Source organism: Hyla sarda, chromosome 1 (genome assembly GCF_029499605.1).
Source record: "Hyla sarda isolate aHylSar1 chromosome 1, aHylSar1.hap1, whole genome shotgun sequence".
NCBI lineage: Eukaryota > Metazoa > Chordata > Amphibia > Anura > Hylidae > Hyla > Hyla sarda.
The window spans coordinates 532,509,797-532,535,385 of record NC_079189.1 but is presented as its reverse complement, the minus strand read 5'-3'; the positions used below and the strand labels follow the sequence as shown (position 1 = coordinate 532,535,385).

The 25,589-nt window shown below is 47.1% G+C and overlaps 1 protein-coding gene across 10 annotated transcripts in view; it reads left to right on the top strand.

The window, feature by feature from the left end:
- ANKRD31 (ankyrin repeat domain 31) overlaps positions 1 to 25,589 on the top strand; it is a 556,774-nt gene that overhangs the window by 466,914 nt on the left and 64,271 nt on the right. For all 10 annotated transcript variants that reach the window (XM_056540136.1, XM_056540152.1, XM_056540124.1 and 7 more), the window contains one exon: positions 8,343 to 9,267. In XM_056540136.1, coding sequence (XP_056396111.1) covers positions 8,343 to 9,267 — 925 coding nt within the window. The remainder of the gene's footprint in view (positions 1 to 8,342; positions 9,268 to 25,589) is intronic.

Here is a 25,589-nt window from a genome sequence, read left to right as displayed (position 1 = left end):
AGCGAGAGAGCACCATGCGCATTTGAGGACTAAATTAGGGATTGCATAGGGGTGGACATAGGGGTATTCTACGCCAGTGATTCCCAAACAGGGTGCCTCCAGCTGTTGCTACACTCCCAGCATGCCTGGACAGTCAGTGGCTGTCCGGAAATGCTGGGAGTTGGTGATTTGCAACAGCTGGAGGCTCCGTTTTGGAAACACTGCCGTACAATATGTTTTTCATTTTTATTGGGGGGACAGTGTAAGGGGGTGTATATGTAGTGTTTTACTGTTTATTATGTGTTAGTGTAGTGTTTTTAGGGTACGTTCACACTGGTGGGCGTTTACAGTGAGTTTACCGCTAGGAGTTTGTGCTGCGGCGAAAAATTTGCCGCAGCCCAAACTTGAAGCATAAAACTAACTGTAAACCTGCCCGTGTGAATGTACCCTGTACATTCACATGGGGGGGGGGGACAAACCTCCAGCTGTTTCAAAACTACAACTTCCAGCATGTACTGACAGACCGTGCATGCTGGGAGTTGTACTTTTGCAACAGCTGGAGGCACACTGGTTGGAAAACCTTCAGTTACCTAACTAAGTATTTTCCAACCAGTGTGCCTCCAGCTTTTGCAAAACTACAACTCCCAGCATGTACTGATCGCCGAAGGGCATGCTGGGAGATGTAGTTATGCAACAGATGGAGGTACACAACTACAACTCCCAGCATGCCCACATAGCAGTTTGCTGTCTGAGCATGCTGGGATTTGCAGTTTTGCAACATCTGGAGAGCTATAGTTTAGAGACCACTTCACAGTGATCTCCAATCTGTGGACCTCCAGATGTTGCAAAACTACAAATCCCAGCATGCTCAGACAGCAAACTGCAATGTGGGCATGCTGGGAGTTGTAGTTTTGCAAGATCTGGAGAGCAACAGTATAGAGATCATTGTGCAGTGGTCTCAAACTGTAGCTCTCCAGCTGTTGCAAAACTACAAATCCCAGAATGCCTAACCAGCTCTCTGGGCATGCTGGGAGTTGTAGTTTTTCAACATCTGGAGGGCTACAGTTTAGAGACCACTCTGTAGTGGTCTCAGACTGTAGCCCTCCAGATGTTGCTAAGCAACTCACCGGCTTCCGTAGGATCCACGGAGCTGCGTCGCCGTCCTCTTCTTCCGTCGATCGTCGCCTGCTGCCGCCTTTGAACGTCGTCCGCTGCCGTCGCCGATGGGTGAGTGGATCTTCGGCGCCGGTCCTGTGTCGTTTCCCCGTTCTGCCCCGCCTATTGTGGGTGGGCAGGATGGGGAAACCAAAAGTAAAGCCCCCCGCCCCCGATCTGCTATTGGTCATCGCGTCTTGATGACCAATAGCAGGGATAGGAGGGGTGGCACCCCTGCCACCTCACTCCTATCGCTTCAGGGGGATCGTGGGTGTCATGGACACCTGCGATCCCCCTTCTATTCCGGGTCATCAGGTCACCATAGACCCGAATCGGCGCAAATCGCAAGTGTGAATTCACTTGCGATTTGCGCCAATCGCCGACATGGGGGGTCTGATGACCCCCCTGGGCATTTGCACGGGGTGCCTGCTGATCGTTATCAGCAGGCACCCCGGTCCGGTCCCCGCCTGCCGCGCGGCAGGGACAGAAATTCCCACGGGCGTTTGGATGCGTCCTGGGTCCTTAAGTACCCGAAAGCCAGGGCGTATCCATTCGCCCTAGGTCCTTAAGGTGTTAATAACGCACACCTACAATCCTCCGCACTGTGCTCAACCCCATATAGTCTTCATCACAATGTAAATGTAAAGATACAAGAGAAAAATGGGGGGGGCACTTACGAGTCAGAGTCTCTAGGAAGGTGCAGACTTTAGTCTCTTTATTAGGTGCATGTAAAATGCATAACGCAGGAGGCCAAGGTTCACAGCGTGGTGCAGTTGACTGCACCACGCTATGAACCCTGGCATATGCATAACGCAGGACGCCAAGGTTCACAGCGTGGTGCCGTTGACTGCACCACGCTATGAACCCTGGAGTTATGGATTTTACATGCACCTAATAAAGAGACTAAAGTCTGCACCTTCCAAGAGTCTCTGACTCGCAAGTGCACCCCCATTTTTCTCTTGTATCTTTTCAGTTTTTTAGATAATGCCACTGGATTTTCCTCGACGAAGGGATTGTTATGTTATTTAATTAAAACTTCTATTATAAAGAATTAATAATAAAAACAGACTCTGTGTAGTCAAATCCTGCAGCCAGTCTCTTCTCTTCTCCTGTCTATTGCTTTAATTTTAGAACTACATTTACATTTATTTTAGAAACAATTTGTTAAGATTCATCAAAACCAGTGTAGAGGAAGAGTGGTGCCTTTTTAAAAAGGCCTCTGAAAAATGAAAGAAGCAATCTGAATGGTTGCTCTGGGCAACTGGGCAACTTTTCCTCTACACAGGTTTTGATAAATCTCCAAAGCATTTTAATGCTGTGCTGTATATACTGGCCATGTAAGAATGCCCTTATATCCTGTCTTTACATTTTAACATAATGCATTTGATGTCTAGCAAGAAATAGGTGAGCGTATATGACGGTTGGACCAGACTACAGAGTTTATCTGTTACACTGGAGATGCATAGCTTTAAAGGGGTACTCCGGTGAAAAAAAAAAAAATTTAAATCAACTGGTGCCAGAAAGTTAAACATATTTGTAAATTACTTCTATTTAAAAATCGTACTTATCAGCTGCTGTATGCTCCAGAGGAAGTTCTTTTCTTTTTTAATTTCTTTTTAGTCTGACCACAGTGCTCTCTGCTGACACCTCTGTCCGTATCAGGAATTGTCCAGAGCAGGAGAGGTTTGCTATGGGGATTTGCTTGTACTTTGGAAAGTTCCTGACATGGACAGAGGTATCAGCAGAGAGCACCGTGGTCAGACAGAAAAGAAGAAGAAAAAAGAACTTCCTCTGTAGTATACAGCAGCTGTTTAGTACTGGAAAGATTAAGATATTTAAATAGAAGTAATTAACAAATCTGTTTAACTTTCTGGCACTTGATTTGAAATAATTTGTGTTCCACTGCAGTACCCCTTTGAGTTGCTTTAGTTTTCATTGTAGGAACTTTAACCACTTAAGGACCTAGGGCGTATGGATACGCCTTGACGTCCTGGTACTTAAGGACCCAGGGCGTATCCATACGCCCGTGGGAATTTCGGTCCCCGCCGCGCTCCGGGCGGGGACCGGACCGGGATGCCTGCTGATATCGTTCAGCAGGCATCCCGCGCAAATGCCCAGGGGGGTCATTAGACCCCCCCATGTCGGCGATCGCGGCAGATCGTTGGTGAATTCACACTAACGATCTGCTGCGATTCGGGTCATACGGGTCACGTGTGACCCGCTGACCCGAAGATACAAGGTGATCGGGGGTGTACAATACACCCCCTATCACCCACTGTATCTATGGGGAGGTGGCGATTTTGTCACCCCCCCAGGAGCGCTGCTATTGGCTGGACGATCGTCCAGCCAATAGCAGCCGGCGGGGGAGGGGTTAACTGCATCTTCTTGCAGCTCTGCCCGTTAGCTGAGTTCAGTCAGCGGGCAAAGCTGCTCGAAGGTGCCAGGGACCCCCCCCTGTGAGGATTGGAGCCCCATTAGGACCGACGATCCCCCATAGAGCAGGGACAGAAAAAACCCCAGGGAAAGGTAGGAAAAAATAGTGTAACACAGTAAAATAAAAGTAAACCCCCCCCCCCCCCCCCTGACCCCCTAATAGGTCCCCAAGGGTCTTCCTGAGATTTTTTAGCTTGACCCGGGCCCTATTAGGGGTTCAGAGCGCTGCATTTGACCCCCCATTTTTTTTTGGCCGCAGCTGTTTATTTTTGTTCATATAACGGTGTGTGATTTCTAATCACACACCGTTATATATAGTATACACCAAGCAGACACACTACATACATCCCCGCCACCCCCCCCCACACACCCCCTCCCCCCCCCCCGCCACCGCCCCCCGCCACCGTAGAAAAAGGCGATGGCTCGCCGGGCATTTTCGGTAGCGGAGGCATACGCTTTTCTTGCCTCCGACTCTGAATCTGTCAGTGAGGACGATGAAGATCCAACATTCCTGTGTTCTTCATCGTCCTCCTCATCATCTAGTACTGATGATGAGCCCCCTGCACGGCGGCGGAGACGCTGCCAGGCGAGGCCACGCACCCCCCATGAAAGTGCCCCAGTGGCTGGCACTAGTGCGAGTGGTGATGCCACTCGTACTAGGAGTCCGACCCCCCAGGCAATTTTACCGGAGCTCCCTTCCGGTGAACCTGTCGGGAGACCCCCAGAGGGTTATCAGCCACGGATTCCGGAGTTTGTTGGCGACTCCGGAATCCGGATTGACACGGCTGGGTTCACTGAATTTGACTTTTCAGTGACAGTGACAATTTTTTCAGTGACAGTCTGATCAATCACATGGTGGAGCAAACGAATCTGTACGCCAGGCAGTTCATCGCCCACCACCCTGATTCTTTTTTGGCCAGGTCCAATGAATGGTACGCTGTCAGTGCAGCCGAAATGAGGAAATTTTGGGGCCTCGTGCTGCACATGGGCCTGGTCAAAAAGCCAAGTGTCAGGCAGTACTGGAGCGGGGACGTCCTATACCAGACCCCGCTGTACAGTATGGCCATGGCACGGAAGCGGTTCGAGGCCGTTTGGAAATGCCTGCATTATGCAGATAATGCGGCATGTCCACCCCGAAGTGATCCCACCTATGACCGGCTTTACAAAGTGAGGCCCGTCATCGATCACTTTGGGGCCAAATTTTTGGAGGCCTATGTACCGCTTAGGGAGCTCTCTGTAGATGAGTCTCTCATCAGTTTTAAGGGGAGACTCATCTTCCGCCAGTATATTCCCTCGAAGCGGGCGCGATATGGTGTGAAGCTATATAAACTTTGTGAGAGTACCTCCGGGTACACTCTCAAGTTTAGGGTGTATGAGGGACGAGATTCCCGTATTGAACCCCCAGATTGTTCCCCCACTCTGGGTGTTAGCGGGAAAATCGTTTGGGACCTTATGTACCCATTGCTGGATAAGGGTTACCACGTGTACGCGGACAACTTTTATACCAGCATCCCTCTCTTCATATCCCTTGCCGCCAGATCGACGTCCGCTTGTGGGACCGTGCAGAAGAATCAGAGAGGCCTCCCTCTAAATTTTGTTTAGACACCTATGCCCAAGGGTGAGTCCCGTGCCCTTACCCATGAAAACCTGTTGCTGGTCAAGTATAAGGATAAGAGGGATGTCCTTATGCTGACCATTATTCATGGTAACGGCAGCTCACCTGTCCCTGTACGAGGTACCATAACAACGGTCCTCAAGCCCGATTGTATTCTGGACTACAATCGGTATATGGGGGGAGTTGATCTTTCTGATCAAATCCTGAAGCCATATAACGCCATGCAGAAAACACGTGTATGGTACAAGAAAGTTGCGGTCTACTTGATACAGGTTGCCATGTACAACTCTTTTGTACTGTACCAGAACGCTGGCAACACAGGGACATACCTTCAGTTCCAAGAAGAAGTCCTCAAGGTCCTGATCTTTGCTGACCGGGAAAGAGCAGGCCGGAGTTCAGAAGGAACAGGAGTAATAGGTGCCAGGATCGTCCCAGGCCAACACTTTCCAGGTGAGGTCCCCCACACTGGAAAGAAGGGACGATCTCAGAAAAAATGCAGAGTGTGTAACAGGAGGGGGATACGGAAGGACACCACCTATCAATGTGACACTTGCCCTGATCATCCGGGCCTCTGCATTAAAAACTGCTTCAGGGAGTATCACACTTCCATGCAGTACTAAATTTTCCCTTTTCATTTTAATTTTCCATAATTTGACCCCAATGTACCAAGTCCAGAGTACATTCCAAGTTTTAACCCCATAAAACCACTAAATTGCCCAAAAAACTCTCATAAAAAAACACAAAACTGATAAGACCTCTGGGGGTATTTTTTTCTCTGGGTCATGGGTCACTGAGTCACTATCATCGGGGACTTTTTATGTTGCCTCAAATGCGCAGTGCTCTCTATCTCCACCTGAGCGGGGTGCACATTTGAGGCAACAGGTTAGGGACGGCCACACACATCACATTCCCAGAATGATGATTCAGAGCATAGGGTTTGGGGTGGGCATATTTTTTAGTTTTGGCTATGCTCTGGGTCATCATTCTGGGAACATAACCTGTTTTATCCTTTTATGTCCCACTGTACCCCTTGTTAGTTATTAGTGTACCCCATATAATGCCCCTTGAGGGGGGGGTCCCACTGTTCTGGCTCCATAGGCAGAAGCTCAAGGCCCCTGACTGCCCTCCTGTTCCTCAGTGACCAGTGTGCACCCGGAGATCTGTTTTACGCCCAGATATGAGGTATGTCCTTTTTCCAAAGAAATGTATTTACAAATTTAATTTTTTTTTTTTGCTTTTCTGGCAGTAAATGCAACATGCTCCCCCCCACCCCACCCCCATTTCAGCAAAATTAGCAAATGTGACTCTTTCTCTTCTGAGCATTGTAGCGCTCCTCCAGTGCATTTGACATCCACTTATGGGGTACCTCCATACTCAGAAGAGATGGGGTTACAAATTTTGGGGGGTATTTTCTGCTATTAACCCTTGCAAGAATGTGAAATTTGGGGGGAAACACACATTTTAGTGAAAAAAAATATATATTTTTTTTACATATGCAAAAGTAGTGAAACCCCTGTGAGGTATTAAGGCTCACTTTATTCCTTGTTACGTTCCTCAAGGGGTCTAGTTTCCAAAATGGTATGCCATGTGTTTTTTTTTTGCTGTTCTCGCACCATAGGGGCTTCCTAAATGCAACATGCCCCCCGAGCAAAATTTGCTCTCAAAAAGCCAAATATGACTCCTTCTCTTCTGAGCATTGTAGTTCGCCCGAAGTGCACTTCAGGTCAACTTATGGGGTACCTCCATACTCATAAGAGATGGGGTTACAAATTTTGGGGGGTATTTTCTGCTATTAACCCTTGCAAAAATGGGAAATTGGAGGGGAAACACACATTTTTGTGAAAAAAAATATATATTTTTTTTACATATGCAAAAGTCGTGAAACCCCTGTGGGGTATTAAGGCTCACTTTATTCCTTGTTACGTTCCTCAAGGGGTCTAGTTTCCAAAATGGTATGCCATGTGTTTTTTTTTTTTGCTGTTCTGGCACCATAGGGGCTTCCTAAATGTGACATGCCCCCCAAAAACCATTTCAGAAAAACTCACTCTCCAAAATGCCACTGTCGCTCCTTCCCTTATGAGCCCTCTACTGCGCCCGCCGAACACTTGACATACACATATGAGGTATTTCCTTACTCGAGAGAAATTGGATTACACATTTTAAGAAAATTTCTCTCTTTTTACCCCTTGTAAAAATGCAAAAACTGGGTTTACAAGAACATGCGAGTGTAAAAAATGAAGATTTTGAATTTTCTCCTTCAACTTGCGGCTATTCCTGTGAAACACCAAAAGGGTTAACAAACCTTTTGAATGTCATTTTGAATACTTTGAGGGGTGCAGTTTTTATAATGGTGTCATTTATGGGGTATTTCTAATAAGAAGGGCCCTCAAATCCACTTCTAAACAGAACTGGTCCCTGAAAAAATCAAATTTTGAAAATTTTGTGAAAAATTGGAAAATTGCTGCTGTACTTTGAATCCCTCTGATGACTTTCAAAAGTAAAAACTTGTCAACTTTACAATGCAAACATAAAGTAGACATATTGTATATGTGAATCAATATATAATTTATTTGGAATATAGATTTTCCTTATAAGCAGAGAGCTTCAAAGTTAAAAAAATGCAAAATTTTAAATTTTTTCATCAAATTTTGGAATTTTTCACCAAGAAATGATACAAGCATCGACAAAATTTTACTGCTAACATAAAGTAGAATATGTCATGAAAAAACAATCTCGGAATCAGAATGAAAGGTAAAAGCATTCCAGAGTTATTAATGCTTGAAGTGACAGTGGTCAGATGTTAAAAAAATGGCCGGGTCCTTAAGGTATATTTGGGCTGGGTCCTTAAGGGGTTAAAGCGATGAAAAAGTTGGTTACACAGTTGTATATAGCCATCAGCCTTTGATGCTTCATTCATTATTAGATGCAGAGACCTGTTTTTTTAATGCCATGCTCTTGTACACTAAACTACATTAACCTAGGCTAACCCAAAAGCCTTTGTGAATTTTAAGTCTCTTCATTTTTGCTTATAGTTTCTACTAGTTCTATAGTGTGTAGAAGCAGAACGAAGGGTGGTCAGTTTTGTATACGGAAGCATTTAGGTGGTAATAGTGTTTGAAGGCTTCTATGATCTTAATCCTTTGCTATTTATTTCAAATAGAGCGTCTGCAGATTGCTTCAAGCAAGGAATATTACGAGACAAGATATCTAAGATGGCATCCAATCAGAAGACATTGCTGCAAGTAGTCCGTACTCAAAAAGAAGTGACTCAGAAAATAGTAGCACATCAACAGGCCAGAAGATCAGATGGTAATAATGGAGAGACAAGCTCAATTATGCATTATTGTGATACATCTCCTGGAAGGAATCAGATATCTGCTTTATGTGCAGTTAAGGAATGGCTTGAATCCAAAACTGCTAATGCAAGTACCATGACAATGAAAATACCAGCAGTGCCAGACACCGAAAGCAACCAATCTCAACCAATAAGCAGAACTGCAGAGCATCCAACCTTCTTGCCGATATCTGAAGCTCAACACAATGCAAATCTTCCATCAAAACAAATACCAATGAGACTAGAAAATGGTCCATTAAACTGTGATTCATGTTCCAGCATTGCCCCAGTAGAATCACATGACAGAATGAATGATCATTTACAATTTACATTACCAAAAAGCAAATCTCTTAATTCATTTCCTGTAGGCATCGCTTTAGATACTGTGGAAAAGAGGAACATTTCTGTTAAAAAGATTAGCCATCAAACACTAGGTGAAACAGATCACACTGCTGATACTGATCAACAGTGGCAAAAATCTTACTATGAAAAAGCAGTTCAACAGGCAGATGATGATTTTCCTGTCTTGCACGATATATCTGAATATTCGATGCCTCAACAGAAGGCAATAGGGAAAACAAATAATGTATTGAACAAGAATGCTCATCAAAACAATATTCGCAAGCCGGCATCTAAAAAAGAACAAAAACATTTAGAAACAGAAAAAAAGAAGAAAACATTTACACTGCAAAAGCTAATGAAACTGGGAAAAATAAAACCAGGAGTGGATGTACTAAACTTTCAACTACAGGTATTATATAAAATATTTGCTCATTAGTACGTTCATAATGCAGAATTTCAACCAGGAAATTCAGTGTGGATTTTGCTTGCAACAGCCTCCCATTGTTCTCAATAAGAGGCTGGTGCTCCATGTACACTGTAGAAGTTCTGCTTTTGGAACTTCCATGAAGGAATTAATTCCACCAAAAGAATAAAGAGGTTGATTCTTTCTACAGAGTCCATCCGCACTATAAGCTATAGTGTGGTGCTTAATGTCCATGCTGATACTGCTGTACATTTCAATGAAATTCCTTGTGGAAATTTATTGTGGAACTTCTTAAGTGTAAACATACCCTTATAGGTTTCCTCAAATATTGTCAAAAAAATTACAAAATGATGACAATTGTGCTATAACATGCCCACGGTTCTTTTTCCATAATTACTATATGAACCGTGGCTGCATATATATATATATATATATATATATATATATATATATATATATGTATATATACGCCACCTGATATTCCACAAGTCTGGTGCTCAAAGCAACTTAACATCCTAACCATGACTATGTATTATAGTGAGTAGAGATGAGTAAACTTTTCAAAAATTCAATTCGGCCAATTTGCAGAATTTTCCGAAAAAGTTAGTTTCGATCCGATTTTTTTTGCAGCGAATCTATGTTAAAAAAAGGCTATTTCTAGCCTACATACAGCCTCTATAGGGGTATAGAACACATTGCTGTGTTCAAATACGCATATGGAGTGTGCTGGGGTAGTGAAATAATACTGTTATTCAGAATAACATGCAGATTACCGGCATCGCTTTTAGAATCAATGCCGCACAGCAGCACAATGACAGAGCCTCGTGGTGGCATCAGTGTCAGGAGACCATATAGTGACTGAATAACATAGCGTGGAGGTATTGGCAGCATGAGGAGACCATTTAGTGGCTGAATGGCACAGCGTGGAGGTGTTGGCAGCATGAGGACACCATATAGTGGCTGAATGACACAGCTTGAATGAGGCTGAAGCATGAGGACACCATATAGTGGCGGAATGACACAGAATGGAGGTGTTGGCAGCATGAGAACACCATATAGTGGCTGAATGGCACAGTGTGGAGGTTTTGGTAGCATGAGGACACCATATAGTGGCTGAATGACACAGCTTGGATGAAGCTGAAGCATGATGACACCATATAGTGGCTAAATGACACAGCGTGGAGGTGTTGGCAGCATGAGGAGATCATATAGTGGCTGAATGACACAGAATGGAGGAGTTGGCAGCATGAGGACATCATATAGTGGCTGAATGACACAGCTTGGATGAGGCTGAAGCATGAGGACACCATATAGTGGCTGAATGACACAGAATGGAGGTGTTGGCAGCATGAGGACACCATATAGTGGCTGAATGGCACAGTGTGGAGGTGTTGGCAGCATGAGGACACCATATAGTGGCTTAATGGCACAGTGTGGAGGTGTTGGCAGCATGAGGACACCATATAGTGGCTGAATGACACAGCTTGGATGAAGCTGAAGCATGAGGACACCATATAGTGGCTGAATGACACAGCTTGGAGGTGTTGGTAGCATGAGGAGACCATATAGTGGCTGAATGGCACAGTGTGGAGGTGTTGGCAGCATGAGGACACCATATAGTGGCTGAATGACACAGCTTGGATGAGGCTGAAGCATGAGGACACCATATAGTGGCTGAATGACACAGAATGGAGGTGTTGGCAGCATGAAGACACCATATAGTGGCTGAATGGCACAGTGTGGAGGTGTTGGCAGCACGAGGACACCATATAGTGGCTGAATGACACAGCTTGGATGAAGCTGAAGCATGAGGACACCATATAGTGGCTGAATGACACAGCGTGGAGGTGTTGGCAGCATGAGGACACCATATAGTGGCTGAATGACACCGCTTGGATGAGGCTGAAGCATGAGGACCCCATATAGTGGCTGAATGACACAGAATGGAGGTGTTGGCAGCATGAGGACACCATATAGTGGCTGAATGGCACAGTGTGGAGGTGTTGGCAGCATGAGGACACCATATAGTGGCTTAATGGCACAGTGTGGAGGTGTTGGCAGCATGAGGACACCATATAGTGGCTGAATGACACAGCTTGGATGAAGCTGAAGCATGAGGACACCATATAGTGGCTGAATGACACAGCTTGGAGGTGTTGGTAGCATGAGGAGACCATATAGTGGCTGAATGGCACAGCGTGGAGGTGTTGGCAGCATGAGGAGATCATATAGTGGCTGAATGACACAGAATGGAGGAGTTGGCAGCATGAGGACATCATATAGTGGCTGAATGACACAGCTTGGATGAGGCTGAAGCATGAGGACACCATATAGTGGCTGAATGAAACAGAATGGAGGTGTTGGCAGCATGAGGACACCATATAGTGGCTGAATGGCACAGTGTGGAGGTGTTGGCAGCATGAGGACACCATATAGTGGCTTAATGGCACAGTGTGGAGGTGTTGGCAGCATGAGGACACCATATAGTGGCTGAATGACACAGCTTGGATGAAGCTGAAGCATGAGGACACCATATAGTGGCTGAATGACACAGCTTGGAGGTGTTGGCAGCATGAGGACACCATATAGTGGCTGAATGACACAGCTTGGATGAGGCTGAAGCATGAGGACACCATATAGTGGCTGAATGACACCGAATGGAGGTGTTGGCAGCATGAGGACACCATATAGTGGCTGAATGGCACAGTGTGGAGGTGTTGGCAGCATGAGGACACCATATAGTGGCTGAATGACACAGCTTGGATGAAGCTGAAGCATGAGGACACCATATAGTGGCTGAATGACACAGCGTGGAGGTGTTGGCAGCATGAGGACACCATATAGTGGCTGAATGACACCGCTTGGATGAGGCTGAAGCATGAGGACACCATATAGTGGCTGAATGACACAGAATGGAGGTGTTGGCAGCATGAGGACACCATATAGTGGCTGAATGGCACAGTGTGGAGATGTTGGCAGCACGAGGACACCATATAGTGGCTTAATTGCACAGTGTGGAGGTGTTGGCAGCATGAGGACACCATATAGTGGCTGAATGACACAGCTTGGATGAAGCTGAAGCATGAGGACACCATATAGTGGCTGAATGACACAGCTTGGAGGTGTTGGTAGCATGAGGAGACCATATAGTGGCTGAATGGCACAGCGTGGAGGTGTTGGCAGCATGAGGAGATCATATAGTGGCTGAATGACACAGAATGAAGGAGTTGGCAGCATGAGGACATCATATAGTGGCTGAATGACACAGCTTGGATGAGGCTGAAGCATGAGGACACCATATAGTGGCTGAATGACACAGCTTGGAGGTGTTGGCAGCATGAGGAGACCATATAGTGGCTGAATGGCACAGTGTGGAGGTGTTGGCAGCATGAGGAGATCATATAGTGGCTGAATGACACAGAATGGAGGAGTTGGCAGCATGAGGACATCATATAGTGGCTGAATGACACAGCTTGGATGAGGCTGAAGCATGAGGACACCATATAGTGGCTGATTGAAACAGAATGGAGGTGTTGGCAGCATGAGGACACCATATAGTGGCTGAATGGCACAGTGTGGAGGTGTTGGCAGCATGAGGACACCATATAGTGGCTGAATGACACAGCTTGGATGAAGCTGAAGCATGAGGACACCATATAGTGGCTGAATGACACAGCGTGGAGGTGTTGGAAGCATGAGGACACCATATAGTGGCTGAATGACACCGCTTGGATGAGGCTGAAGCATGAGGACACCATATAGTGGCGGAATGACACAGAATGGAGGTGTTGGCAGCATGAGAACACCATATAGTGGCTGAATGGCACAGTGTGGAGGTTTTGGTAGCATGAGGACACCATATAGTGGCTGAATGACACAGCTTGGATGAAGCTGAAGCATGATGACACCATATAGTGGCTAAATGACACAGCGTGGAGGTGTTGGCAGCATGAGGAGATCATATAGTGGCTGAATGACACAGAATGGAGGAGTTGGCAGCATGAGGACATCATATAGTGGCTGAATGACACAGCTTGGATGAGGCTGAAGCATGAGGACACCATATAGTGGCTGAATGACACAGAATGGAGGTGTTGGCAGCATGAGGACACCATATAGTGGCTGAATGGCACAGTGTGGAGGTGTTGGCAGCATGAGGACACCATATAGTGGCTGAATGACACAGCTTGGATGAAGCTGAAGCATGAGGACACCATATAGTGGCTGAATGACACAGCTTGGAGGTGTTGCTAGCATGAGGAGACCATATAGTGGCTGAATGGCACAGTGTGGAGGTGTTGGCAGCATGAGGACACCATATAGTGGCTGAATGACACAGCTTGGATGAGGCTGAAGCATGAGGACACCATATAGTGGCTGAATGACACAGAATGGAGGTGTTGGCAGCATGAAGACACCATATAGTGGCTGAATGGCACAGTGTGGAGGTGTTGGCAGCACGAGGACACCATATAGTGGCTGAATGACACAGCTTGGATGAAGCTGAAGCATGAGGACACCATATAGTGGCTGAATGACACAGCGTGGAGGTGTTGGCAGCATGAGGACACCATATAGTGGCTGAATGACACCGCTTGGATGAGGCTGAAGCATGAGGACCCCATATAGTTGCTGAATGACACAGAATGGAGGTGTTGGCAGCATGAGGACACCATATAGTGGCTGAATGGCACAGTGTGGAGGTGTTGGCAGCATGAGGACACCATATAGTGGCTTAATGGCACAGTGTGGAGGTGTTGGCAGCATGAGGACACCATATAGTGGCTGAATGACACAGCTTGGATGAAGCTGAAGCATGAGGACACCATATAGTGGCTGAATGACACAGCTTGGAGGTGTTGGTAGCATGAGGAGACCATATAGTGGCTGAATGGCACAGCGTGGAGGTGTTGGCAGCATGAGGAGATCATATAGTGGCTGAATGACACAGAATGGAGGAGTTGGCAGCATGAGGACATCATATAGTGGCTGAATGACACAGCTTGGATGAGGCTGAAGCATGAGGACACCATATAGTGGCTGAATGAAACAGAATGGAGGTGTTGGCAGCATGAGGACACCATATAGTGGCTGAATGGCACAGTGTGGAGGTGTTGGCAGCATGAGGACACCATATAGTGGCTTAATGGCACAGTGTGGAGGTGTTGGCAGCATGAGGACACCATATAGTGGCTGAATGACACAGCTTGGATGAAGCTGAAGCATGAGGACACCATATAGTGGCTGAATGACACAGCTTGGAGGTGTTGGCAGCATGAGGACACCATATAGTGGCTGAATGACACAGCTTGGATGAGGCTGAAGCATGAGGACACCATATAGTGGCTGAATGACACAGAATGGAGGTGTTGGCAGCATGAGGACACCATATAGTGGCTGAATGGCACAGTGTGGAGGTGTTGGCAGCATGAGGACACCATATAGTGGCTGAATGACACAGCTTGGATGAAGCTGAAGCATGAGGACACCATATAGTGGCTGAATGACACAGCGTGGAGGTGTTGGCAGCATGAGGACACCATATAGTGGCTGAATGACACCGCTTGGATGAGGCTGAAGCATGAGGACACCATATAGTGGCTGAATGACACAGAATGGAGGTGTTGGCAGCATGAGGACACCATATAGTGGCTGAATGGCACAGTGTGGAGATGTTGGCAGCACGAGGACACCATATAGTGGCTTAATTGCACAGTGTGGAGGTGTTGGCAGCATGAGGACACCATATAGTGGCTGAATGACACAGCTTGGATGAAGCTGAAGCATGAGGACACCATATAGTGGCTGAATGACACAGCTTGGAGGTGTTGGTAGCATGAGGAGACCATATAGTGGCTGAATGGCACAGCGTGGAGGTGTTGGCAGCATGAGGAGATGATATAGTGGCTGAATGACACAGAATGAAGGAGTTGGCAGCATGAGGACATCATATAGTGGCTGAATGACACAGCTTGGATGAGGCTGAAGCATGAGGACACCATATAGTGGCTGAATGACACAGCTTGGAGGTGTTGGCAGCATGAGGAGACCATATAGTGGCTGAATGGCACAGTGTGGAGGTGTTGGCAGCATGAGGAGATCATATAGTGGCTGAATGACACAGAATGGAGGAGTTGGCAGCATGAGGACATCATATAGTGGCTGAATGACACAGCTTGGATGAGGCTGAAGCATGAGGACACCATATAGTGGCTGATTGAAACAGAATGGAGGTGTTGGCAGCATGAGGACACCATATAGTGGCTGAATGGCACAGTGTGGAGGTGTTGGCAGCATGAGGACACCATATAGTGGCTGAATGACACAGCTTGGATGAAGCTGAAGCATGAGGACACCATATAGTGGCTGAATGACACAGCGTGGAGGTGTTGGAAGCATGAGGACACCATATAGTGGCTGAATGACACCGCTTGGATGAGGCTGAAGCATGAGGACACCATATAGTGGCTGAATGACACAGAATGGAGGTGTTGGCAGCATGAGGACACCATATAGTGGCTGAATGGCACAGTGTGGAGGTGTTGGCAGCATGAGGACACCATATAGTGGCTGAATGACACAGCTTGGATGAAGCTGAAGCATGAGGACACCATATAGTGGCTAAATGACACAGCGTGGAGGTGTTGGCAGCATGAGGAGACCATATAGTGGCTAAATGGCACAGGGTGGAGGTGTTGGCAGCATGAGGACACCATATAGTGGCTGAATGACACAGCTTGGATGAGGCTGAAGCATGAGGACACCATATAGTGGCTGAATGACACAGAATGGAGGTGTTGGCAGCATGAGGACACCATATAGTGGCTGAATGGCACAATGTGGAGGTGTTGGCAGCATGAGGACACCATATAGTGGCTGAATGACACAGCTTGGATGAAGCTAAAGCATGAGTGTCACGATTCGGCTGGCTGGAGGTGGATCCTCTGTGCCAGAGAGGGATTGGCGTGGACCGTGTCGGTGGACCGGTTCTAAGTTGCTACTGGTTTTCACCAGAGCCCGCCGCAAAGCGGGATGGTCTTGCAGCGGCGGTAGCAACCAGGTCGTATCCACCGGCAACGGCTCAACCTCTCTGACTGCTGAGATAAGCGCGGTACAAAGGGAGTAGACAAGAGCAAGGTCGGACGTAGCAGAAGGTCAGGGCAGGCAGCAAGGATCGTAGTCAGGGGCAACGGCAGGAGGTCTGGAACACAGGCTAGGAACACACAAGGAAATGCTTTCACTGGCACAATGGCAACAAGATCTGGCAAGGGAGTGCAGGGGAAGTGAGGTATAAATAGGGAAGTGCACAGGTGAAGGTACTGATTAAAACCCATGCGCCAATCAGTGGTGCACCGGCCCTTTAAATCGCAAAGACCCGGCGCACGCGCGCCCTAGGGAGCGGGGCCGCGCGCGCCGAGACAGCACAGACGGGGAACCAGTCTGGAAAGCGGGTCGGGATGCGCATCGCGAGCGGGCGCGTCCCGCATCGCGAATCGCATCCCGGCTGGGAACATTATTGCAGCGCACCCGGTCAGCAGGTCTGACCGGGGCGCTGCGAATGGGAGAACGCTGTGAGCGCTCCGGGGAGGAACGGGGACCCGGAGCGCTGGGCGTAACAGTACCCCCCCCCTTGGGTCTCCCCCTCTTTTTGGAACCTGAGAATTTGAGGATAAGGTTCTTGTCAAGGATGTTGTCCTCGGGTTCCCATGACCTCTCCTCTGGGCCGCAATTCTCCCAATCAACAAGAATTTTTTTTTTTACCTCTGACCGTCTTGGATGCCAGAATTTCTTTCACCGAAAAGATGTCAGAGGACCCGGAAACAGGAGTGGGAGCAACAACCTTGGGAGAGAAGCGGTTAAGGATGAGTGGTTTAAGGAGAGAGACATGGAAAGCATTGGGAATACGGAAAGAAGGAGGAAGAAGGAGTTTGTAAGAGACAGGGTTGATTTGGCACTTGATTTTGAAAGGACCAAGATAACGTGGTCCCAGTTTATAACTGGGGACACGAAAGCGGACATACTTGGTGGAGAGCCATACTTTGTCTCCGGGAGAAAAAATGGGGGGAATTCTTCTTTTTCTATCGACATGTTTCTTCATCCGGGATGAGGCCTGTAGGAGAGAATTTTGAGTCTCTTTCCAGATGGTGGAGAAGTCCCGAGTCACCTCATAAACAGCGGGCAAACCAGAAGGCATGGGAGTGGGAAGGGGGGAAGAGGATGACGGCCGTACACCACAAAAAATGGGGATTTAGCGGAAGACTCAGAGACTCTGAAATTGTACAAGAATTCGGCCCATGGTAGAAGACCGGCCCAGTCATCCTGGCGGGAGGAAACAAAATGTCGCAAATAGTCACCCAGAACCTGATTAATTCTTTCCACATGCCCATTGGATTGGGGATGATAAGAAGACAAGAAGTTTAATTTGATTTTAAGTTGATTACAGAGGGCCCTCCAGAATTTTGACACAAATTGAACGCCTCTATCCGAGACGATATGCGTAGGAAGCCCGTGAAGGCGAAAAATGTGTATAAAAAATTGTTTCGCCAACTGAGGCGCAGAAGGAAGACCTGGAAGAGGGATAAAATGTGCCATCTTGGAGAATCGATCAACGACCACCCAAATAACTGTGTTGCCATGGGATAAAGATAAGTCAGTAATAAAGTCCATACCAATCTGAGACCATGGTCGCTCAGGAACAGGCAGAGGATGGAGGAGACCAGCAGGCTTCTGGTGAGGGGTCTTGTCTCGGGCACAGACTGTACAAGCCCGCACGAAATCAACAACATCAGCTTCCAGGGTAGGCCACCAATAAAATCGAGAGATGAGCTGGATGGATTTTTTGATGCCAGCATGGCCTGCGAGGTGTGAGGAGTGTCCCCACTTGAGAATCCTGAGGCGCTGGCGTGGAGAGACGAAGGTCTTCCCTGGAGGAGTTTGTCTGACGGAGGCTGGAGAAGGGGAGATCAGACAGTCCGGAGGAATAATGTGTTGCGGGGAAGCTTCCACTTCAGAGGCATCCGATGAACGAGAGAGGGCGTCAGCCCTGATGTTCTTGTCAGCAGGGCGAAAATGAATTTCAAAGTTAAAACGGGCAAAGAACAACGACCACCTAGCCTGGCGAGGGTTCAGCCATTGGGCAGACTGAAGATAAGAGAGATTCTTGTGATCAGTGTATATAATAACTGGATATTTGGATCCCTCCAGCAGGTGCCTCCATTCCTCAAGCGCCAATTTTATGGCCAGTAGTTCTCGATCACCAATGGAGTCGTTTTTCTCCGCCGGAGAGAAGGTCCTAGAAAAGAAACCACAAGTAACAGCATGTCCGGAAGAATTTTTCTGTAGGAATACTGCTCCAGCTCCCACCGAGGAGGCGTCTACCTCCTGCGAGAAGGGCCTGGATGGATCAGGTCTGGAGAGTACGGGAGCAGAAGAAAAGGCAGTTTTGAGATGATTGAATGCATCTTCCGCTTGAGGAGGCGGAAGATGCAGCCTCTATAGGGGTATAGAACACATTGCTGTGTTCAAATATGCATATGGAGTGTGCTGGGGTAGTGAAATAATTCTGTTATTCAGAATAACATGCAGATTACCGGCATCGCTTTTAGAATCCATGCCGCACAGCAGCACAACGGCAGAGCCTCGTGGTGGCATCAGTGTCAGGAGACCATATAGTGACTGAATAACATAGCGTGGAGGTGTTGGCAGCATGAGGAGACCATTTAGTGGCTGAATGGCACAGCGTGGAGGTGTTGGCAGCATGAGGACACCATATAGTGGCTGAATGACACAGCTTGGATGAGACTGAAGCATGAGGACACCATATAGTGGCGGAATGACACAGAATGGAGGTGTTGGCAGCATGAGGACACCATATAGTGGCTAAATGGCACAGTGTGGAGGTGTTGGCAGCATTAGGACACCATATAGTGGCTGAATGACACAGCTTGGATGAAGCTGAAGCATGATGACACCATATAGTGGCTAAATGACACAGCATGGAGGTGTTGGCAGCATGAGGAGACCATATAGTGGCTGAATGGCACAGCATGGAGGTGTTGGCAGCATGAGGACATCATATAGTGGCTGAATGACACAGCTTGGATAAGGCTGAAGCATAAGGACACCATATAGTGGCTGAATGACACAGAATGGAGGTGTTGGCAGCATGAGGACACCATATAGTGGCTGAATGACACAGCTTGGATGAGGCTGAAGCATGAGGACACCATATAGTGGCTGAATGACACAGAATGGAGGTGTTGGCAGCATGAGGACACCATATAGTGGCTGAATTGCACAGTGTGGAGGTGTTGGCAGCATGAGGACACCATATAGTGGCTTAATGGCACAGTGTGGAGGTGTTGGCAGCATGAGGACACCATATAGCTGCTGAATGACACAGCTTGGATGAAGCTGAAGCATGAGGACACCATATAGTGGCTGAATGACACAGAATGGAGGTGTTGGCAGCATTAGGACACCATATAGTGGCTGAATGGCACAGTGTGGAGGTGTTGGCAGCATGAGGACACCATATAGTGGCTGAATGACACAGCTTGGATGAAGCTGAAGCATGAGGACACCATATAGTGGCTGAATGACACAGCGTGGAGGTGTTGGCAGCATGAGGACACCATATAGTGGCTGAATGACACAGCTTGGATGAGGCTGAAGCATGAGGACACCATATAGTGGCTGAATGACGCAGAATGGAGGTGTTGGCAGCATGAGGACACCATATAGTGGCTGAATGACACAGCTCGGATGAAGCTGAAGCATGAGCACACCATATAGTGGCTGAATGACACAGTGTGGAGGTGTTGGGAGCATGAGGACACCATATAGTGGCTGAATGGCACAGCGTGGAGGTATTGGCAGCATAAGGACACCATATAGTGGCTGAATGACACAGCTTGGATGAGGCTGAAGCATGAGGACACCATATAATGGCTGAATGACACAGAATGGAGGTGTTGGCAGCATGAGGACACCATATAGTGGCTGAATGACACAGTGTGGAGGTGTTGGCAGCATGAGGACACCATATAGTGGCTGAATGACACAGCTTGGATGAACCTGAAGCATGAGGACACCATATAGTGGCTGAATGACACAGCGTGGAGGTGTTGGCAGCATGAGGAGACCATATAGTGGCTGAATGGCACAGCGTGGAGTTGTTGGCAGCATGAGGCCCCCATATAGTGGCTGAATGACACAGCTTGGATGAGGCTGAAGCATGAGGACACCATATAGTGGCTGAATGACACAGTGTGGAGGTGTTGGCAGCATGAGGACACCATATAGTGGCTGAATGACACAGCTTGGATGAAGCTGAAGCATGAGGACACCATGTAGTGGCTGAATGACACAGCGTGGAGGTGTTGGCAGCATGAGGAGACCATATAGTGGCTGAATGGCAAAGCGTGGAGGTGTTGGCAGCATGAGGACACCATATAGTGGCAGAATGACACAGCTTGGAAGAGGCTGAAGCATGAGGACACCATATAGTGGCTTAATGGCACAGAATGGAGGTGTTGGCAGCATGAGGACACCATATAGTGGCTGAATGACACAGTGTGGAGGTGTTGGCAGCCTGAGGACACCATATAGTGGCTGAATGACACAGCTTGGATGAAGCTGAAGCATGAGGACACCATATAGTGGCTTAATGACACAGAATGGAGGTGTTGGCAGCATGAGAACACCATATAGTGGCTGAATGGCACAGTGTGGAGGTGATGGCAGCATGAAGACACCATATAGTGGCTGAATGACATAGCTTGGATGAAGCTGAAGCATTAGGACACCATATAGTGGCTGAATGGCACAGCATGGAGGTGTTGGCAGCATGAGGACACCATATAGTGGCTGAATGACACAGCTTGGATGAGGCTGAAGCATGAGGACACCATGTAGTAGCTGAATGACACAGAATGGAGGTGTTGGCAGCATGAGGACACCATACAGTGGCTGAATGGCACAGTGTGGAGGTGTTGGCAGCAGGAGGACACCATATAGTGGCTGAATGACACAGTGTGGAGGTGTTAGCAGCATGAGGACACCATATAGTGGCTTAATGACACAGCGTGGAGGTGTTGGCAGCATGAGGAGACCATATAATGGCTGAATGGCACAGCGTGGAGGTGTTGGCAGCATGAGGACACCATATAGTGGCTGAATGACACAGCTTGGATGAGGCTGAAATATGAGGACACCATATAGTGGCTGAATGACACAGAATGGAGGTGTTGGCAGCATGAGGACACCATATAGTGGCTGAATGACACAGCTTGGATGAAGCTGAAGCATGAGGACATTATATAGTGGCTGAATGACACAGCGTGGAGGTGTTGGTAGCATGAGGACACCATATAATGGCTGAATGGCACAGTGTGGAGGTGTTGGCAGCATGAGGACACCATATAGTGGCTGAATGACACAGCATGGACATGTTGTCAGCATGAGGAGACCATATAGTGGCTGAATGACACAGCATGGAGGTGTTGGCAGCATGAGGAGACCATATAGTGGATGAATGGCACAGCCCGGAGTTGCCAGCAGCATGAGTAGGCACTAGGCCTTCACAATCCCTAAGATTAAAAGATGAATTAAGAAATTTAAACTGAAGATTTTGGATAGCGGGTGCTACCTATGAGAAAATTTGAAATTACCAGACCCAGGCCCAACAGTGGCATCAGTAACCCATATATTGCCTGAATGACACAACCTGTAGTTGGCTGATGCACGAGTACACACCAGGGCTTCACAATCCCCCCCCCAAAAAACACCACAATTTTAGAAATTTTTGAAAAAGATTTTGGATAGCGGGTGCTACCCATGAGAAAATTTTAAATTAACAGACCCAGGCCCCACAGCGGCATCAGTAACCCATATATTGCCTGAATGACACAGCCTGGAGTTGACTGATGCACGAGTTCACACCAGGGCTTCACAATCCCCCCCAAAAAACACCACAATTTTAGAAATGTTTGAAAAAGATTTTGGATAGTGGGTGCTACCCATGAGAAAATTTGAAATTAACAGACCCAGGCCCACAGTGGCATCAGTAACCCATATATTGCCTGAATGACACAGCCTGGAGTTGGCTGATGCACGAGTTCACACCAGGGCTTCACAATCCCCCCCAAAAAAACACCACAATTTTCTAAATTTTTGAAAAAGATTTTGGATAGCGGGTGCTACCCATGAGAAAATTTGAAATTAACAGACCCAGGCCCCACAGCGGCATCAGTAACCCATATATTGCCTGAATGACACAGCCTGGAGTTGGCTGATGCACGAGTTCACACCAGTGCTTCACAATCCTCCCCCCCCCCCCAAAAAAAAACACCACAATTTTTTAAAAAGATTTTGGATAGCGGGTGCTACGTATATGTTGCATGAATGACACACCCTGGAGGTGGCTGATGCATGAGTACACACTAGGGCTTCACAATCCCTCCAAAAAAAACACAACAATTTTGGATAGCGGGTGCTACCCATGAGAAAATTTGAAATTAACAGACCCAGGCCCCACAGCGGCATCAGTAACCCATATATTGCCTGAATGACACAGCCTGGAGTTGGCTGATGCACGAGTTCACACCAGTGCTTCACAACCCCCCCCCCCCCCCCCCCAAAATAAAAACACCCCAATTTTTGAAATTTTTGAAAAAGATTTTGGATAGCGGGTGCTATCCATGAGAAAATTTGAAATTCCCAGACTCAGGCCCAGCAGCGCCATCATTTTTTTATTTGAAATTTAAAACAACCTTTGCGTGTCCCGGACCCCAGCGTGTGGGTATGAAGGACCAAATCCAACAAGCCCCCACAGGGCTCATGTGGCCGTGAGATTTAGGCGAAACATCTCCATTGCCCTGACCGGCCATTGTTTCCAAGACTTCTTGCCAAGGCAAACCATGTGAAGAACAGCGTGACACCGCCGTGACCTGCACACATGGTATGCTGAGGGGCCACTGAGACTTGTCCGGGCAGTGGAGGCTTAAGACACAGTGGAGGATGTGGAAGCGGAGTAGCACACTTTCGCAGGACCAACGAGCTGACAGAGTGTAGCAGGAAGCAGCATTGAGTACACAGCAGGGCTTCAGAATCCCAAAGAAAAAGCAACCATTTTTAAAATAATTTTAAGAATATTTTGGACAGCGGGTGCTACCTATATGTTGCATGAATGACACACCCTGGACTTGGCTGATGCATGAGTACACACTAGGGCTTCACAATCCCTCCAAAAAAACACAACAATTGTAGAAATTTATGAAGAAGACTTATGGATAGCGGGTGCAACCTGTGAGAAAATTTGAAATTCCCAGACCCAGGCCCAGCAGTGCCATCAGTAAACCATATATTGCCTGAATGACACAGGCTGGAGTTGGCTGATGCATGAGTACGCACCAAAGCTTCACAATCCCTAATAAAAAAGACAAACATTTTTGACGAAAAATTTTAACAAAAATTTAGGACAGCGAGTCTATATATTACCAGAATGACGCAGCCTGGAGTTGGCTGCAGCATGAGGAGACCATTGAAATGTGTGATTTTTTTATTTGAAATTTAAATCAAAATTTGTGTCCCGGACCCCGCCGTGTGGGTACAAAGGATCTAATCTCACAAACACCCACAGGGCTCATGTGGCCGTAAGATGTAGGCGCAATGTCTCCATAGCCCTGACCGGCCATTTTTTGTTTTTGTACCTTTGTTTAAGAACAAGTGCATATCTAAGAGTCCAGAAGACTCTATAATGCAGGACGGTGGACCACATAAGGCATTCTTCTATAAAATAATTTTTTATGAAATAAAGAAGCAGAGTTCATCCCTCTGCGTATTTTTTGGGGGAAATTCTACTTAAAAAATCACACGCAACAACCGTTCAATGGTGTAATGGTTATTATTGTGGAAAATTCAAGTTTATTACTGTGATAATTATCAGAAAATTAAAAAAAAAAAAACACTACACAAGAGTGTTTAATAACCCCATACATTGCACCATAAATGTTGAAATTTAAATTAAGCATGTATGTATGTATTTCAAAAATCCTAAAATTAAAGGCCCAAGCCCAGAAGCATCACGAAGTCAAGTAGTTCCTGAAAGACACAGGAGCAGTCAGGAGTAGGCATCAGCAGTACCCAAGAGGCTTTAATAAACACTTACATTGCACGATCACTCGCGAGATTGAGCAATAACAGGTGTGTTATGCCCTCAGATGTCCGGGGCTGCACGCGCGCTAAACTGAACGGACCAGCATGTGTCTATGTTTCACCGACAGGTGCGGGTAACCCGCGAAAGGGATCAGGGATTGCAATTATTTGCCAGGAAAGAAGAATCACAACTAAGCGCCGGTCATAAGCTCGGGTTCATTAAGTCCCTGCCCTTTGTACACACCGCATGTCTCTACTACCGATTGGATGGTTTAGTGAGGTCCTCGGATCGGCCCCGGCTTGATAGGAGAAGGCCCTAGCAGAGCGCTGAGAATTTAAAGATCATTGTTGAAATTAGCAATTATTTCCTGAAAGAAGCAGAATGAGTCAGGAGCAGTCATTCGCAGTACCCAAGAGGGTTTCATAACCAACCCCTTACATTTAAAGATCAATGTTGACATTTGCATTAAGCATATATTTAGTTACTGCTAAACATCCAAAAATTAAAGGCCCAAGGCCAGAAGCATCAGTGAGGCAAGTCATACCTGAAAGACACAGGATGAGCCAGAAGCAGGCAATCGCAGTACCCAAGAGGGTTTCATAACCAACCCCTTACATTTAAAGATGAATGTTGAAATTAGCATTAAGCATGTATTTAGCTACTGCTAAACATCCAAAAATTGAAGGCCTGAGGGCAGGGAGGCAAGTAGTTCCTGAAAGACACAGAATGAGTATGGAGCAGGCATTCGCAGTACCCAAGAGGGTTTCATAACCCCTTACATTTAAAGATCAATGTTGACATTTGCATTAAGCATATATTTAGCTACTGCTAAACATCCAAAAATTAAAGGCCCAAGGCCAGAAGCATCAGTGAGGCAAGTAGTTCCGGAAAGACACAGGATGAGCCAGGAGCAGGCAATCGCAGTACCAAAGAGGGTTCCATAACCCTAATTGATAACCCAAGAGGGTTTCATAACCAACCATAATTGGGAAATGTTGATGTAGCAGCATGGTCAATCTACTCTGAGGCATCTGGCATTGGTGGTTGCAAATCCTGGCTGATCCATCCCTGATTCATCTTGACAAACGTCAGTCTCTCCACATTTTTGGTGGACAGACGAGTTCGCCTTGGGGTGACCATGGCCCCGGCC